Source organism: Rissa tridactyla, chromosome 1 (assembly GCF_028500815.1).
Source record: "Rissa tridactyla isolate bRisTri1 chromosome 1, bRisTri1.patW.cur.20221130, whole genome shotgun sequence".
Lineage (NCBI taxonomy): Eukaryota > Metazoa > Chordata > Aves > Charadriiformes > Laridae > Rissa > Rissa tridactyla.
In genome coordinates, this window is record NC_071466.1 from 158,072,329 (window position 1) to 158,089,676 (window position 17,348).

The 17,348-nt window shown below is 36.1% G+C and overlaps 1 protein-coding gene across 2 annotated transcripts in view; it reads right to left on the reverse strand.

The window, feature by feature from the left end:
* The window catches only part of IGF1 (insulin like growth factor 1), a 93,651-nt gene that overhangs the window by 43,666 nt on the left and 32,637 nt on the right, over nucleotides 1-17,348 (reverse strand). For both annotated transcript variants that reach the window (XM_054212366.1, XM_054212376.1), the window contains exon 3: nucleotides 7,705-7,886. In XM_054212366.1, the coding sequence (XP_054068341.1) occupies nucleotides 7,705-7,886 (182 nt within the window). The remainder of the gene's footprint in view (nucleotides 1-7,704; nucleotides 7,887-17,348) is intronic.

Genomic DNA, 17,348 nt, shown 5'->3' on the forward strand with positions numbered 1-17,348 from the left:
CAAATACTAAGATGCAGCAGGGTTTCAGTTATAGATTTGAATACTGTCATGTAGGTGGAAAAAGAGCTTTCATAATTCACAGGCTACCTTTGAAATTAAGGGAAGATGGCAGGTTACTTTTAGAACATTTTCTCCTCTAGAATCAGCATTTTGATGAATACCTGTAAAGAAGTGGCACTGGTGGTGTCAGCTGTAACATGCACGCCAGAAAAATGCTTTGACCCATATAGCACATTTTTTCAAGTATGCAATGTTGAGGCCATTGGGAAAAAAAAAGTGTGAATGCCTGAATCAGGTTCTCAGATCTGCATTTGCACTGGTATAGAAAAGCTTGCCTGATTTCTCAAGTCTTCAGCAAAAAGGTAATTAGAAATAAAATTGTTATCTATCTGTGATGAATGTTTCCTTATCAGATCCTCTGAGCTGATATTCAGACCCAGACAAAGACAAGTATTTTAAGATGAGATGCAAAATGTCAACTTTGCATAAGTCAGTTTGTGAACAGAGAAGCGCAGACTGCTGACCTGTCACCTTGGGTCTTTGGAGATGGGGCAGCCTTAACATAAGGATTACAACTACCTCAGTGATAGCAGAGGTCATTTAACGAAGATGGGAGGGTACTGGGAAGCATGTAACAGTGTTCTTCTATTAGGATGGACATTCAAACCTCATATTGGCATTAAAAGATCTCTTGCTTTATTGGTAATAAGTGGAAAGTCTAATGTTTGTAGTAACAGGCATGATATCTTAGCTACGAACCCCCTGGGGTCTCTTTGAAAGCTTTTTAGTTCTGTGGGCAGTGTGATTAGTAACATAATAACAAGGCTGGAAAGTAAGCAATGGGAGAAAATAATTTTCTGAGGAGGCCAAATTCTTCTATCTGTTACACCTAAACGTTGCCTCATTGGCTTGCTAATGTGGCATGGCTGTAATAGAAATTAGGATTAGTGCCATTGTGCATATTTTGGCCTGTAAATGTATCTGTGAGTTGATACTGAGCCAAATAGAAAAGAATCTGCCAATCTTAGAAAGATTAATGAGAAATAATGCAGTACTTTTTCTGTTTTCTTAATGTCATTTTCTTACACTAAAAATATTAACATTTTTCCCTCTCTCTTAGTCCCACTTACTATTTGTTTAAGTTTTGAAGAATAGATAAAATCTGAAATGTATTTTTGAGACAATCCGCTTCCTATTGATACTTTGTTGGTACATGTATTTATGTGTATTTTCCACATATGAGGCCTAAAGAAGAATACGCACTAAAAATCTGAGGAAGAGCAAAATTATATCAAGATGTACACTTCTTTCATCCTTTTGCTCAGGGGGCATGGCATGGCACGGCACTGTGTTTTTTTGCTTTCCTTCTTTATTTACTGGAGTTTAAAATTAGCCTTGCCAGTCTTCACATTCGTGTAATATTTTTCAAGGTACCTTGTAGCCTTAAATTTATAAGAACTTTGTGCCACTGTGATACTGCTTCATTCAAAAAGGTCACAGTCTTCCCTCAGGTACACAATTGTTGTGGAAATAGCTCAATTTCCTTTGCTTGAACAGAGAACAGTTGTTTTTCTAAGTTCTATTCGCTAGTTTTCCAAATCGCTGTTAAAACTTAATTCACTTAAGGGTCAATAGACTAAACTTTTATTAGTATTTCTCAGAAGAGAAAGAAACGAATGAAAGAAGATCTAGATGGGCGCATGTACACTGAAGACAGAAATTTAATTCCCCTTCTTGCTCCCGTTTCACAGTTTAAAAGCCTAAACATAAAATTAGTGTTAAAATACGTGAAACCATTAGTTTGCTTTCCAGCACAAATACAAAAGTTTCTCCCTGTTCTTTACTCCTACGTTACTAGCTGATGTATTTGCTCATTAAATGAGATTTTAAACTGAAGGGAATGTCAACAATTATTCTCATAGTTTTAGGTTAACAGAAAAAATCTTGATTTGTAATGTGCTTTGGTTTCACACCTGTTCTCTTTGTTAAAAATTCGGGGACATCTTTCTTGGGTTTAGAAATGGTGACACATGATTCTTAATAATCTCTGCTTATAACTAACTGCAATTGGGATAGAATTTATAATGGATTTGTATTATGCAGTTGATCACTTCCTATTTTTTATCAGTTCTGGCAAGATGAATACCTAAGTATTTCTCATTTTTTAACAGTTAAAATTCTACTGAAGGCTTTCAACAGAGTATTCAAATAGCAAGCAAGTAAAGAAAACAGGCTTTGGATGAGCATAACTGGTGAGGGATCAGTAAATGAGTGAACAACGTATCCTGCAGGTTGGTTGGATTATTTGATCAAATGTTTAGGTTTTCCGTATTCTTAAAATAAATATTATTCATTCTCATAAATTTTCAAATGAAATTTATTACAAAAGAAAATTGCTGCAAGACTGATAGGAATATTTGCTGGATTGTGATCTTGCAAAAAATTACGTATTTCTTTAAATGTACAAGTGTTTTAATCAAATTTAATTTTTACAGTATTTTAACTGTTTTTTTAACTGGCATCCTGTTTTGAACAGAATTATAATTAATGCAAAATGGTGAAGTACTAGATTTCAGTAGCTTAATTAAAATGCTTAGAAGCAAAGTAAGGGGACTTTGAGTAATATTAAATTCCCTGAAATTTGTGGAGATTGAAAATAGCTTAATGAAGATCAGTTTCACCACAAAAAAGATAGAGCTGTAAGAAATCAAAAAGCTGCATTTTGATTTCTTGAGATTAAAATGTTTTTTCTTTGGAAATACCAAAATATTCAATTGCAGCAGTTCCAATATGAAACTTCTGACTTTCTCTTTTCAAAACATCATTTTTTTCATTCAGCACGGTAGAGATATGGAGAACTAATTAGCATTAATAACATAAATATTAATACTAGCAAGGTATATACATCAAGGTAAACTAAATAAACTGAAAAAAGAAAACCGATCTTTATCACCCTTGGTCTCGTGTTGCAACAGGAACTAAAAGTATTCTATTCCTTTATCTAAATAGTCCAGAACAGTTGTCCTGAATTTTATTTTTTTTATTTCTTCAATCTGAATACTAGACTGAAAATCAAATTTAATCACCCAGCTTTCCTTAGGAAGTCTATTAGAGAAAACTAATTGCATTACCTGTAATTCTTGCATATTTTGTCTCATTTCTATATTTCTGGTCAGCTGCTCTTCTGCTGAGGGATCTGAATGATCAGGGCAATATATTCTAGAACACAGATTGGCTGAATGTAGATTATATGGATAGATTCTATTCTATTTTAAAGGAACAATCTACCTTTGCAGATCAAATTCAGAGGAACAGAAACAAAAGATATAAAGTGAATGGCTTACTAAATCTCAGCCAGGTATGTTGGTTTTATATAAAATCTACTTCAGATATGATTGTTACAACAATGTGTGAAGGCTATTGAAAAAAATTTGTATGAAACTAAAGCATTTTCTCATTGACCAACAATTGTCACCAAGAAGACAGCTTTTCTTCTGACAGATTTGAGCTTTAAAAACAGACTTTCCACTTCACTCTATATTTCCTGTAACCCAGCTTGGACATATTTATTGTTTCACACTGGAGAAAGTGATTTGAATGCTCCAGAAGCCTCTCAAACTACAAACATTTTTTTCATCCCAGACAGAGTTGCTGACTCAGATAGTTAAGTGACCTCTGTAGGCTTTGGCTTAAAAAATAGAAAGTATTGGGGTGATACTTCGTTTTAAGTAGAGGACATGTGTTCTGGTGAGAGTTTGATATCCTTTAGATAGGTGACTGAGAAGGATGTTCAACTGCTGGGCACTAACAGAAACTACATATTACTGTAGTTCACAATTTACTCAAGGCCCATAGTGCTGAAACCCAGCCGGAAAGATAACCTGAGTTATCCCATCTGTTCATGAAGACTTTAGGGTGGTTAGCCTGTAGCTATCACATTGTACTCTGATGCACAATAATAGATTCCTCTCTGCAAGCTATTATGTGTGTTTGTTGCATTCCCTGGCTCCTATAGTTTAAGGTAATTTTGTCACGGGATGAGTGCAAAAGAGGTTGTGGAAGCTGGGCATCTAAATTAGGACAGAGATAAGGCTCGGTATGTTCTCCATTGTATACAGCAGCTGTGGCAGTAACAAAATCATAGAATCATGGAATCATTTAGGTTGGAAAAGACCCTTGGGATCATCGAGCCCAACCATCATCTCCACTCTACAAAGTTCTCCCTTACACCATATCCCTTAACACCACATCTAAACGAGTCTTAAACACATTCAGGGATGGTGACTCCACCACCTCCCTGGGCAGCCTATTCCACTGTCTAACCACTCTTTCCGTGAAGAATTTTTTCCCAATGTCCAGCCTAAACCTACCCTGCTGCAGCTTGAACCCATTCCCTCTTGTTCTATCGTTAATTACCTGTGAGAAGAGACCAGCACCAGCCTCTCTACAATGTCCTTTGAAGTAGTTGTAGAGAGTGATGAGGTCTCCCCTCAGCCTCCTCTTCCTCAAACTAAACAGTCCCAGCTCCTTCGATCGCTCCTCAATGCTTCTAACTGCCTTCTTTCTTCATTTTTTTTTGTGAATCTATAAAGTATGTTATGTATATAATACCCTTAAGTATATCATAAAAAAGTGTTTATTTTTTACTTTTCAATATACTTTCATGTTTATTTGTGGGTTAAGGTCTTAGAACAGGACAAATAATGGTCCTATAGAGAAACAAATATTTTGTTCATTAGCAACAAACAAAACTCTACACATACAGTCTCTGTAATTGGATTAAAACTAGTTCTTGATGTTGGCCTTATAGCAGCAAATAGGCATTTTGGGGTTCCCAGCCCACATTAATCATTCATTGCCTGGCCCTCATCATTCAGATTTGTGCAAGTAGTGTAGCAACACTTGTTTGTAATGTAGTGACTGAAGATCGGCATTCACATAACCTATAATCAGAAGAACGTTCCTGCTCCACTGAAGTAAGTTATTCTACCACATTGCGCATTGGAAGAATGATTTCCTCAAGCAATTGGGAAAGTAGACCACTTACAAAAGCACTTAAACCAAAACCCAGATCCTGGATTTGTCTATTAAAAAGGTTATGAGGACATGCCAAATAAAAACTGCATTAGAAGAATGAAAAGCTTAAGAAACTGATTGTGTATGAAATCTGAGAGTAACTGTACATCTTACATATTCCATTTAATCCTTCCTTAAATCTTATATCTAAATCAGAAAATATGAAAGAGGTCATATATGTTATCTTACATATATATATTCACTTTATAGGATAGGTATCTCCTATATAAGATATAATATTAAGAGAGAAAAATATTCTGAAGCAGAAAAACATTGCTGAACTGAAAAATAATATGACTTTAGTATACTAATTTTTTAATTAAAATCAGTGACATAGCAACACTATGAATTTGCTAAATGCATTCATATTGCATTCCTATCCAAAGAAGAAAGTATGAGCATAGCATCATCTTTCTTAATAGAGGCATGTACAGCTGCCTGAAAAAAGAAAAAAAGAAAGAAAAAAATAATTATATGAGAATATGTACCAGAGCTTTTTGACACAGTTTTTCTTAATGAATTCTTTTTCCCTCCTTTTCTCTTCCCTGTATTTTCCTTTTATCGATCATAAATCTGAATAATAGTTTCTCCTATCCCTGCTGTATTTTTGTTTCCTCAATCTAGTTTTCTCCGTCCACAGATATTAATGAAAACTTCAGTTTGTTTTTCCCATCAGATTTCTGTTGTTTTATTGCCAAGTTCCCATCAAGAAGCATTTATAATTTTTCTGCTTCTGTTCACCTCTCCTCCTTTCCCCATGTGTTTTCTTTAAAGGTGGCGTTTCGTTTAATGTTAATTTTTCTCTAATTTTATTTTCTCTATTTTTCTAAAAATTCTGTCTTTTCTGTGTGATGCACCATGCATCATTCAGTTCTTCAATATTTCGCGTTTTCTCAGCCTCTTTGATCTGATTTCCTCCCCCTTTTTTTAACTCTGCTCCTCATTCCTCATTGACTTTTTACTGTCCTTTTCACCTCTTGATTTTTTCCTCCTTTTAATTTTCTGGATGAATTCTTATGCATCTAGGTTCTCTCAATTACTGCATACTCCCTAATTTTTTTCTTCTTCCAGCATCCCCTCTTGAACACCACCTCCCCTGCTGCTGATGAAAGATGCAAGGCCCTTCTTCTGTTCCTTCCTGTTTGTAAGAAAAGGGTTTTCCCGACTATCTTTCGAGCTGGGAAGAGGACAGCTGCCTACAGAATGACATAATTCCTTGGCCCTCCAAGGAAAGTGGTGTGGAGAGCTGGCAGGTATCTTGTCTCCTTTTACTTGAAGTTACAGAATGTTTTACCCATCACCTTAGCAACAAGTACGGGAAGGAGCACACAGATTACTGGCCAAGCCTTTTTTCTTCTTTTCCCGCAAGTCTTAAATATATGTGTGCCCAGACAGAAACAAGCCAGAGGGTTTTCTTGTCTATAGTTGAGTTCTACCTGAAGAAGACTTCTCTTGTTGTCATGTGTGCCTTCTGAGATGTTCATGGCTAAGGTGATACTTCCCAGGAAGAAACATACAGCCATAAGTTTAAAAGGTTGAAAACTCTTCAGGAAGAGGTGAAAGGATTCCATTCTATGGATTGACTTATGGAAAAGAAACTGATGCTGGAACAATTACAATTGTTCTTTTCATGAAGATGATATTAAGGAAATTAGTATATAGTGCTGATTTCCTAACTTCCTATGTAATCTTTGGATTTCATGCAGTTCCATTTCTTATAAGAAAAAATTTTCAGATAACTGTAGGAGTGGGGCCAATGTATGTGTAGGACAGGCAGGGTCAACAGCAATAAAATATATCACTAGAGGCTTACAGCAGATGACAGATAGCATGTAAAACAGATGTTCACAACTCAAACAGGAGAGACAGTTGGACATGAGCTTAATGGTAGCCTAGTCTAAGATGGGTTTTTTGAACTATAGGCTCTGTTGAGGTGAGATGAGATTTAACTACATATATGCACAGTATATCTAGTATGACAGCAACAAAAATCTGGATACTCTGAACTCTATAACTATACAAATAGTACCAATGAATATTTAAAGTTCATGGAGAATATACATGTTAAATGTCAAATAGTTAAAATGAAGTATGTCATGATTGCAATGACTATCCAGTTAATTTATTTCTGATAAATAAATAAAAAAAAATCAACACGAAAATAATGAGGAAAGAAAAAAATCATTTGTTCATTTACATGTAAAATGAATAGCAGTAGAGCTGTGTTTTCCCTCTTATCATTCTCTCTACATCTTCCTGACAAGGAAGGATGGGTGAGGACTTTCTGGATAGATCAGTTGTTAGACATTCAGTGTTTGGTTTCTCTTTTGAAAGAAGTCTTAGGTGCCATTTATGGTTGGATGATGTGAGTACTTTTCATTTACTACCCAGTAGCAGGATAAAGCCTCACAACTACTATCTTAGCGATTCCATATTTTATTCAGTGTTCTAGGACATGAGATAAAATACACCATTTCCTATGATGGACACTATTTCCAAAACCCCACTAAATCTCAGTGTCCTTAGCAGGCAGAACACATCAGTTGTTTGCGATGTTACCAGCCTTGACAGAATTTTCCTTCCCTAAAACAGGGTAGGGCTTTTTTTTTTTTTGTCAACCTGGCCTACCTTTTGTGCTTTTGGCATATCAGTGTGGCGCTGAGCACGTACAGAGCGTGCAGATTTAGGTGGCTTTATTGGAGCACAATACATCTCCAGCCTCCTCAGGTCACAACTCTGGAAGCAGCATTCATCCACTATTCCCTTGTGGTGTAAGCGTCTACTGCTGGATCCATACCCTGTAGGCTTACCTATTCAAAACACAAATGGAAAGTTTTTATGTTAGAAAGAAAATGCAAAGATCTCAGCAGTAATCATAGTAAGTTGCATTATTTTAACCGAATGACAACCAATGACAGTTGTAGAGGCTGCTTGTGTGTATCTATTCTGACCCTGTTCTCCATACAGCTTCGAAAGATGTTCCTGGAAATGGCCAGCTTTGATCTCTGTCTATGGGTGGTTGCTATTTAAGCTTTTGAGCAAAATTATATCTTCTTAGAAAAGTATTATTAGAAGATTTTCTTGAACTGTCTTGGCATTGAAAATGGAGAGGGAGGCAGTTACAATTTGGCATTTGGAAGCCTTGCAAAGGAAATTTGCCCTTTAGTTTTTGGATGAAAACTGGTTGAGCTGACTGAGGTAGCTGGTGTTTAAAGATCACAGATCATGCCTGTGTTGTAGGCAAGTGTTTTCTAATGAAAAAGGCTACACTGAGCCACTATGTGAAGTCAGTGTGTTTCAAAGGGGAGATAAATACTGTATACCACTGCGCAGGCTGTAAGATCTGCGAGCTCAAAAACTAGTGGGAAGCAGGAAATAAAGTAACAAAATAACCAAGAAATACAGCAAAAATACGAAGATGGGTGATGGGAGAGTTAAAAGGAGAAGGTTTTACATTCTATAGCTTTGCACAAGGTGGGAATTGGGACTGACATCGGGACTGACTGGTCTTCCCTGTGTTTTTTGTTTGTACTGGGCGTCTGTAGAAAGTACTCGATTGGCAAATGTGTTGCATTTTTCACGCAGCTGCAATAAAGGGTGACATTTTTATTCATAGAACTCTTACGCTCTTCTCTCTTTTTCTTTTTTTTTTTTTTTTTTTTTCTTCCCCTCAGTGATTTATGATTTCTTTACGAACTGCTGATTTCTCTGCTATACTATGCAAAGATTACAGACCTGTTATTTCCTGGGCTTGTTTGTATGCAGCCCAGTTGGATGTGCAGTTGCCATGTTATGACTAACTAGAAATGAAGGAACAATGAATTCACAAAAAAACACTGTAGTTTCTTACTTACTACATCTATTTTAAAATTCTGGTAGAATTTGGTTTCAGACAGTAAAATTCTGAAAAGGTTAAATGTTTTGTTCTGACAGTTTCAGCATTAAATGTTTCCATTTACAAAGTGATCCACAGTGGTTAAGAATCCAAAAATATGGAAAAAAGGAAAGAAAATTGCACCAAGATCCAAAAAATGAAGTAACTCAGTTCAGTCAGCTCTACCAATTTTTTTTCTTGCCTTTTTTTTCCCCTTCAGTTTTATCACTGAGACCAAAAAATCTGTTATTCACAGAGTTTGGCAGAAGTTTACGTTTTAAGAAATTACTCAAGCTAGATAAAGGATAAGGGTAGCAAAAAATATGAAAATTCCGTTTCTCTTTGGGAAATTATTGTCTCCGATGCTTATACAGCAAATTCTAAGTTAATATCCATGTACTTGTCCTGCAGTTGTCAGTTTGAAGACAACATTGCATTTTGGAATTGTCTGTGATTAAAACATATGTCCGCTCATGAAGAACCCTTGAGGCCTTAGTACATCCATAAATGAAAAGACCTCTAGTGGTAAAGTATGTCTAACATTTTAGCCAGCAGTACAGTCAGCTAAGAAATAACTATCCCTATGAGCTTTTTAAACCCAGACAATAGGTTTTTAAATGTCTTTTCTTCCAGGGACTATAAATTAAACAAAAAGAAAAACATGCTTACTTAGTATATTGCAATCCACTGAGGGCCTCTATAGTGTACATTGCCTGCTAAATTATTTATTTCATAAGACTGAACAGAAAGGCAAGCCAGGAGTAGATTACAGTAATATTTTAATTTGCCTTTGTGTGTGTGTGTTGTTTTCTGTGTATCACTGAAAAGTATGATAAATATTAAGACACAGAGTTTTGGTGTGGTTTTTTTTTTTTTCTAGGCTATTTTCACTCACTGAGTTATAATATAAAATATAAGCTATTCCCTGGAGATTTTTTGAAGTCTGTTAATCAGGTTATCTTAGCCTAATACTTGTAAAATTTAGCAGTCATGATAAAATGTGGAGTGTCATTACTGTAAGGGATACCCAGAGCTCTTCCACATTTTGTCTTGCTCCCATTTAAAACCTGGAAGGGCAAATTCTGTTCCTGGACATGCAGGTGTAACTCTTCCTGATAGATACAACTGAGCTGTAAGTACAAATGGTTGATTAGTTAACTTACTTTTCTCAGTCTGCCAATTTTTCATAAGCAAACACACTCTAAAAGCTTCTGTTCAAAAAATTTCCTTTAAATAGTGTTTCATAGCAGCTCGCAGGCATAGAGGTTTGGTTGTTTCCCTGGCTACTGCTAAGGATAAAATAAGGATGGACAGTTCATTGGTTAGTTTCATCTGGCTTATTGTGACTTTTCTACCTAGTTACCTATTAAAAAAAATACGCTATCAATCCAATAGAAGATTTCAGGATTAGTAGCAATTGAATTGTAGAATTGTTTAGGTTGGAAAAGACCTTTAAGATCATCAAGTCCGACCATTAACCTGGCACTGCCGAGTCCACCACTAAACCATGTCCCTAAGCACCACATCTACAGGTCTTTGAAATACCTCCAGGGATGGTGACTCAACCACTTCCCTGGGCAGCGTGTTCCACTGCTTGACAACCTTTCAGTGAAGAAATTTTTCCTAATATCCAGTCTAAACCTCCTCTGGCACAACTTGAGGCCGTTTCCTCTTGTCCTTTCGCTTGCTACTTGGGAGAAGAGACTGTTTCAATATTTTGCACTTCTAAGAATCTTACAGATTTTAGCTCCTCATGACATTCATGCTAGGTAGATAATATTACCTCCAGGTGACAAAATTTAGAACCAATAGTATGAAATGTGTTGGCCAGGAACTTCCATGAGTTAACAACAGAATTTGATAGAAGAAATCTTCGTGCCATGAGTAGCAAGGCTATAAATGTCTTTATTGTGTAAAATCTGTTAGAAAAATAAGTGTCCTTGTTCTTTACTGAAGCCAATTATCTACTCTGTAGAGCACTTATTGGGGCATTTTTTTTTAGTGGTATGTTTTGGTCCGAATGGTCTTCTAAGGAGGACTAAGGACTGATAGTGGCATCTTTTGATATGTGAAGGAAACAGTCAAACGAATTATAAAGTTTGGAAGATCTCAAAATTTTGTTGTTTAATATGTTTAACATTTAGATTTGTCATGATTAAAGCCAAAGATGAAATGGTTGGTAGGGGTGATTTTTTTTGAATAATCTTTCATCTCTCTTAACAATCAATAGTTCTTTCCAATTTGTCTGTGTTGAGCCTGTACTTATACAGTATTGCTTGTATTTTGCCGTTTTAAATTTAGCTCAATTATATGATCTGATGCTTTCTTCTTTCCTTAATTATTTTTTACTCAAGACATCAGAAAAAACAGTGACATGCAATGGATTATATATCATTCTACCAGTTTATCAGTATCATTTCTTGTACGAAATTTTTGACTTTTTGGTAAATAGAGTCATTTCAACAGGAATATGTTTGATTTTTCTTTGGTGGTACATAAAGTAGAGGAACTAGAGCCATGTACTCTAACTTTTAATAACATCACTTATGTATTTGTGTATGATGTCTTCGCTATAAGTCGAGCAGGAACTCACATGTTTTTTTTTTGGCAGTTGGAAGTTGCCAATTCTGAGCTTTATTCTCATGGAGCCACTATCTTGTTGTGTGATTACATGGAAGTTATTTTACCCTTTGTATTCAACCATTTATAGATTTAACCATTTATGAAGTTGATAAAATATCTTGAAGCATTGCCTGCTTCATTTAGTTATCAGTAGGAACATTTCTCCTGCACTCTCATATGCATAAATAATTAATACAAATCCTGAATCCTGGAATTCAGCTGAAAATCTCAGTGTACTTCAAAATTATTTTTATTGTAGCCAGACCAAGGACATATATGAGTTGTTTTTCTTTCTATCAGAATAATAACTTTATGAAGGAGGCTATGATATCTTATAGCTCTTTAAAAAACCTGTATGTACATGTAACAAGTTTGGAATGGAATCACTAACACATCAGTGATGTGGTCAGCAATGGAACTTGACTGACTTATAAATACTCGTGTATTACATGGCATACTAAATGCTCATCCTTCATAAAAAGATAACATTAGTGCTGTGAAGTCAAATAGTTTTATATTTTTTCTTTCAAAGATTTTTTCCTTCAAAGATTTTTTCCTTCAAAGATTTTTCCCAACGTTTTTTGAAAGACCTAAGCAATCAAGTATACTTAAAATTCATATGAAATAGAAAGTGGTATTACCTGAAGTGCTGTACAAAAGACAGAGCAGATAAATAGAAAAAAATAGGGAAAATGATTCTTTTTCAGTAATCATGATTGTGGACTCTGCTTTTGAGAAGTATCTGATGTCTAAATTAATTTTAAACCAATACATTTTAAATTGCTGCTGACCTCCCGAGTGCTGCAGTATACAAAAGATGCTATCACAGACAAAGATGAGATAAAGAATTACAAGGAGACACTACCACTTCTACAGATTTTATCAGTATTTGGCTCATCTTCTTCTGGAGGGACTGCAGGATCAGATGGTCCCAGTTCATCAAGTTACCAACCTATGCACTTAGATCTAGGCAAATGTTCAAGCTCCCACACGGTCTGTTGGACTAAAGCACATATTCAACAGTATGCACATGCCTGAGTGCTCTCCTACGTAGGAACTGACATAACTAAGCACTTAAATTTTAATTTCTAGACCAAAATCCATATTAGTAAGTACATGTCTGGTGATTCTGCACATTTAATACCAGTTTTCTGTTCCTTATTTTTTTTTATGCTATTGCTTTAAAATACTGACTGATCCTGGTGTGTCAGTATACTGGGCACCCATATAGTTCTTTCTCATCTTTCTGACACAATTGGAGTGCTGCCTTCCAGCTGTTATCAAAAAGTTCCTTATATTTACTTAACCTTCAAAGTGCTGCCTGTGGACATATAACAGTCCTAGGCATTCATTTTTGCTGATGTACACTGGTTTCCTTGGAGGTTTCTTTCCTTTTTTGTCAGTTGCTAGCTCGAAAGAGGTTTCATATCATGTAGGTCAAAGTTTACTTAATACAAGTTTTGGCTCTCATTTAATCGACTGTACCAAATATGTGAATGTTTCTTTCCATGTGCTACAAGCAGATAGAAAGTCTAGTCACACTGTTCTGAAGTCCCCTGAAAGCAGGCCAAGGTACAGAATTCCAAGAGTTAAACAGCTGGCTTCGGTACTAACAGTACTTCCCTTTAAATAATGCAAAGTCAGTGTAGTAATTCAGTAGGGCTTGTTTACTCTTGATTTCTTCGTTCGCCCCTTTCCTTCCAAAATATCTCACTGGTGCTGCTATTGGTTCTGCTCTACTGATGGTTTCAATGTGAGAAGCACTGGTGAAGGTGGACTGTAGAAGTTTCAATTGTCAAACTGTCTAGGCATTCTGTGGAGAATGATGGTGTAGCATTCATTTTAGGAAATTAAATGATTAATTAGCTGTTAATCCACAAATAAACACAAAGCTAATCTAGTCTTCAGAGGACTCTAGGAAAAACTGGGGTAATGTGTCCTGGAGCTCTTATGTGACTCTTTATATTTGCTGTACATAGCATCTTTTTTGGGCCAGCAATAGAACCCAAGAATGACATTTAGACTGTAATTCAGGAAAACATTATAAATCTGAAAAACAGTGAACTTATTCCTAACCTACAATTAGAGTGAATCTTCAGCTGTAAGTGCACCTTTTGGAGTAATGTGAAAGTCTATTGACCTATTAGTGTACTATAATCTTGTACTGAGAAACTCAAAACGTTTCTATCAAAACATCAGGGTAATATAATTTGTACAATTTTTAAGCATTGATAGCAATTTTGGGGTACCTCTGTGAGGGATCCTCCAAAGAAGTGCGGTGACAAACTTTTTTGCTCATTTACCACTGTTACCAGTTTGTGGCTTACAGTGTCTGCATGTATGTAAGCGTACTATGACGCAGTAGTTCAGACAGAAATTTTCTGTGGCCTGAACAACCAGGTTGAGAGTCGGTGGTGTGCTGTATTACAATGTAGTAACCGAACAAGCACATCCTGTATGCTAGATCCAGACTGGGAGCTGGTGGTTGGAGTATTTTTGAGTCGCATGTACTGTCTGCCTTACAGTGGCACGGAAGACCAGGGATGCTGAGTTTGAGATTCACCTTACTCAGCTTTACTACCTGAAAATTAAGGATCTAGTTTAAGATGGTCAAGTCAACAAGCAGGTGTGTCTGGAGAGTGACTTATTCCTGTTTTGAATGTTCGAATGAAATGAATTGTCCTCTGAAAGAGCCCATGTTCTTTCATCGACTACAGAAGAAGATACTTGATCTAGTCTTTGAGTATACGCACAACTTCTAGGTAACCGAAGTCAAAGAAAATGAATTCCATTGAAAGTGATTTGTCCTAAATCGCAAAATGTATGTCACTGGTGGAGTACAAAGCCATCCTCTTTTATTTCCATTTTTACAGTTAAATACAATGACACATATTATCCTAAAAAGCACACCAGCCAGTCTACTGTTTAATTATGTATCTCCATACCTCTTCAACTATGTTCTGTATATCAGGCTAGTATTCTTGTTTATTTTTGCATTATAAATGCATGCATATGCAAAATAAGAGATTGTTGATATCACTTTTCATCTCGTGATCTTAGACAAACAGTTTAATGTTATATTGGTAATACTTCTTGAGGGTACTCTGGAATTTCTGATCTGTATTTGGAAAATTATGAGTCAATGTTCAATCAGCAGGAAATGCCTGTATTTTGATACTTCTATGAACTGTTAAAACAAACAAACAAACAAACAGGCAAACAACAAATCTTGTGAACTGTTGTAAAGTCCCTTAACAGAAATACCTCAAGGTTTAAACGTTGCAAAGTAGGCAATCTGATTTTCATGTAAATAAGTTGCATGCATTTTGAAGTTACAATATTTAATATTTAGCTTCCATTTTCCTTCGATGTTTTGTTAGTGCCAAAAAATAATTATGCTTAGACTGATTTTTGTTTGTATTCATCAAAATGAGCATATATTAGCATTCATAAATGCTCAATGAGTGAATGCTCTAGCTCTGAAGTCTAATTTAATATGCATGAGAATAGAGGATAAGCTTTATCAGTATGCACAAGTAAAATCTTTATGAAAGCATATGCATTTGTTAATATTGAGATATTGCACTACAGCTACTGCTTTGTGGAATCCTGGGTTGCATTAATTACTGAGTTTAAGGCAAGATGTTTGCTCATTGCTCTGAAATTCTAGGCGAGTAAGACTGGGAAAGCATAGGCACTCAGTTAGTACTAATCTATAAGAGAAATCTATCAAGACTTCACAGAGTGTTCTGTCTGAATAATTAAGATTTATAAACTTGACCTTACGAAAAAATGAAAACTCTTTGAGGTTTCAAATGGAGGGTAAAACAACTATTTCACTTCTTTAAGGTCAGTTATCCAACAAATGTAGATTTATTCCAAAAGGTGTCTTAATTTTTAATTTGTATCAATGTGTTTATTTAGTCTGCCACACAGCTGAAGAAGGTAACATTTTCCTCTAGAAATACGCTTTCAGAAGCATTTTTATTCTTCATTGTGTATTTAATTGGAAAAAAAAAATATCCTCTTCCCCTAAACTTATTTCCAAAGCATAGCACTTGTAACAATTTCCTCTCACATATAGCTGCGCCGTACTCTGCCCTTTTTATGGCATGCTGCTTTGGAGGCCATTAAGTATACTAAGCATGTGATAGAGCCATTATGCTTCACACAGTAGTTCCTAAGCCAGTTGCAACGTGTGAAGAGAAAGACCTAGAGTTTTGTGAGTATTGCACTGGGATACAAAACGGAAATTTCAGAGTTTAGAATTCTTTTGAGGAAAAAAAATAGCAGAAAGAGTGGGAGACAATATAATGTATTATTTTACACCAATTCAGTGCTCTAGAGGGCGAAAACCTTGCCAACCTAGCACAATTTACAAGCCTACGTCAGGTTCCAGGGCTGGAAAGTGCCAGATGCTGCCAAAAAATATATGCTTTGGCAAGGGAAATGCTTTGCTGGAAAGAAATTCACTGTTGCAAGAATAGCCAGGTTTATCGGGGTTTAGGACAAGATAATTAGAAACCAGTAGGTCATTGTTACATTTGAATATTGCCCCTTATAGTGCATCAAGAGGGACAGTGGTAATACAGTCATCCATCCATAATGAGAATATATTCTTTCCTCTTCTTGTATATGCTCTCACAGTAAATAATTACTGCTTACTCTTGTGTGTGATGGAAGGATGATCAATCATGACAGGAGCTTTCATACCCTTCTTATCCCATAGCCAATATAAAACTGCCTTTTATTTGGATTACCAAGTGAATAACAATGCAAAAACCATATCGGGGTGAAATCCTAGTATCACTGAAGTCCCTGGGAAATATTTTAGCGCACTCAGGATTATGTCCTGATGAATCAGGTGCCAGAAGCTACTTATAGATAACCTGATCCGAGGCCTATTAAAGTCAATGAAAAGACTTCTGTTGGCCTTAGTAGGCTTTGCATCAGGCTGATAATGAACAATCACTTGCTTTGTCTTCCAACCTTACAATTCAGTGAGTAAATACTATCTCAGTCGCATCTAGAAAGACTTGCAGGGAAGGGTTGTGGTGTGATTCCTTGAAGGAGGTAAGAACAAAAGAATACTGATCTGCAGTGCGAAGCAGAATGACTGCTATGTGGTTAGTGCCACTGACCACGTAACAAGCAGGACATTGCTTTGCGCTGTGTAATCAAGATTTTTATCTCTATAGGTACTCTTTCTCAGCTGTATTCTGAGAAATGAAAGGAAATAATAAATGACAAAGATGGTACCCTTGTTCCTGCATTTGGAATCACCATGTGGTTAGAGGCAGAAGGTGTGAATGGCTGTTGCATTAAGTAAGTCCTGACTAATACCTTTCACACTATCCAGGAGTGCACCTATTGACACACATTACAATTTTTATTTCTATTTATACAGCAGTAGCACTTACAGGAGGGTAAGCCGTTGAGGGCAGACCACTGTCATCTTATCTACTATAGAGGCAGACAATTTTCATTCCCTTATTAGAAACAAGTGTGACAATAGAAAAGAAAGCAGGAGGGTGAAAGAAGACAACAGCAAGGGCCTGGCTCACTTCTCACTTGCACTAGTTTTGTATTTGTCTAATGCAGTTAACTTCAGTGGTTTTACTCGAATGTGCTCTAAGCTCTAGAGTTACAAGCTCTGTTTAGTAAGATCTGGTATCATTGCCAAAGGCTTTGTCAGCAAGAAGCATCCAACCTTGTACAATGGTGCAGCAACAGAGCATAGGGAATAAACAAGATTCAGCTTTGTACCTGTGCAGTA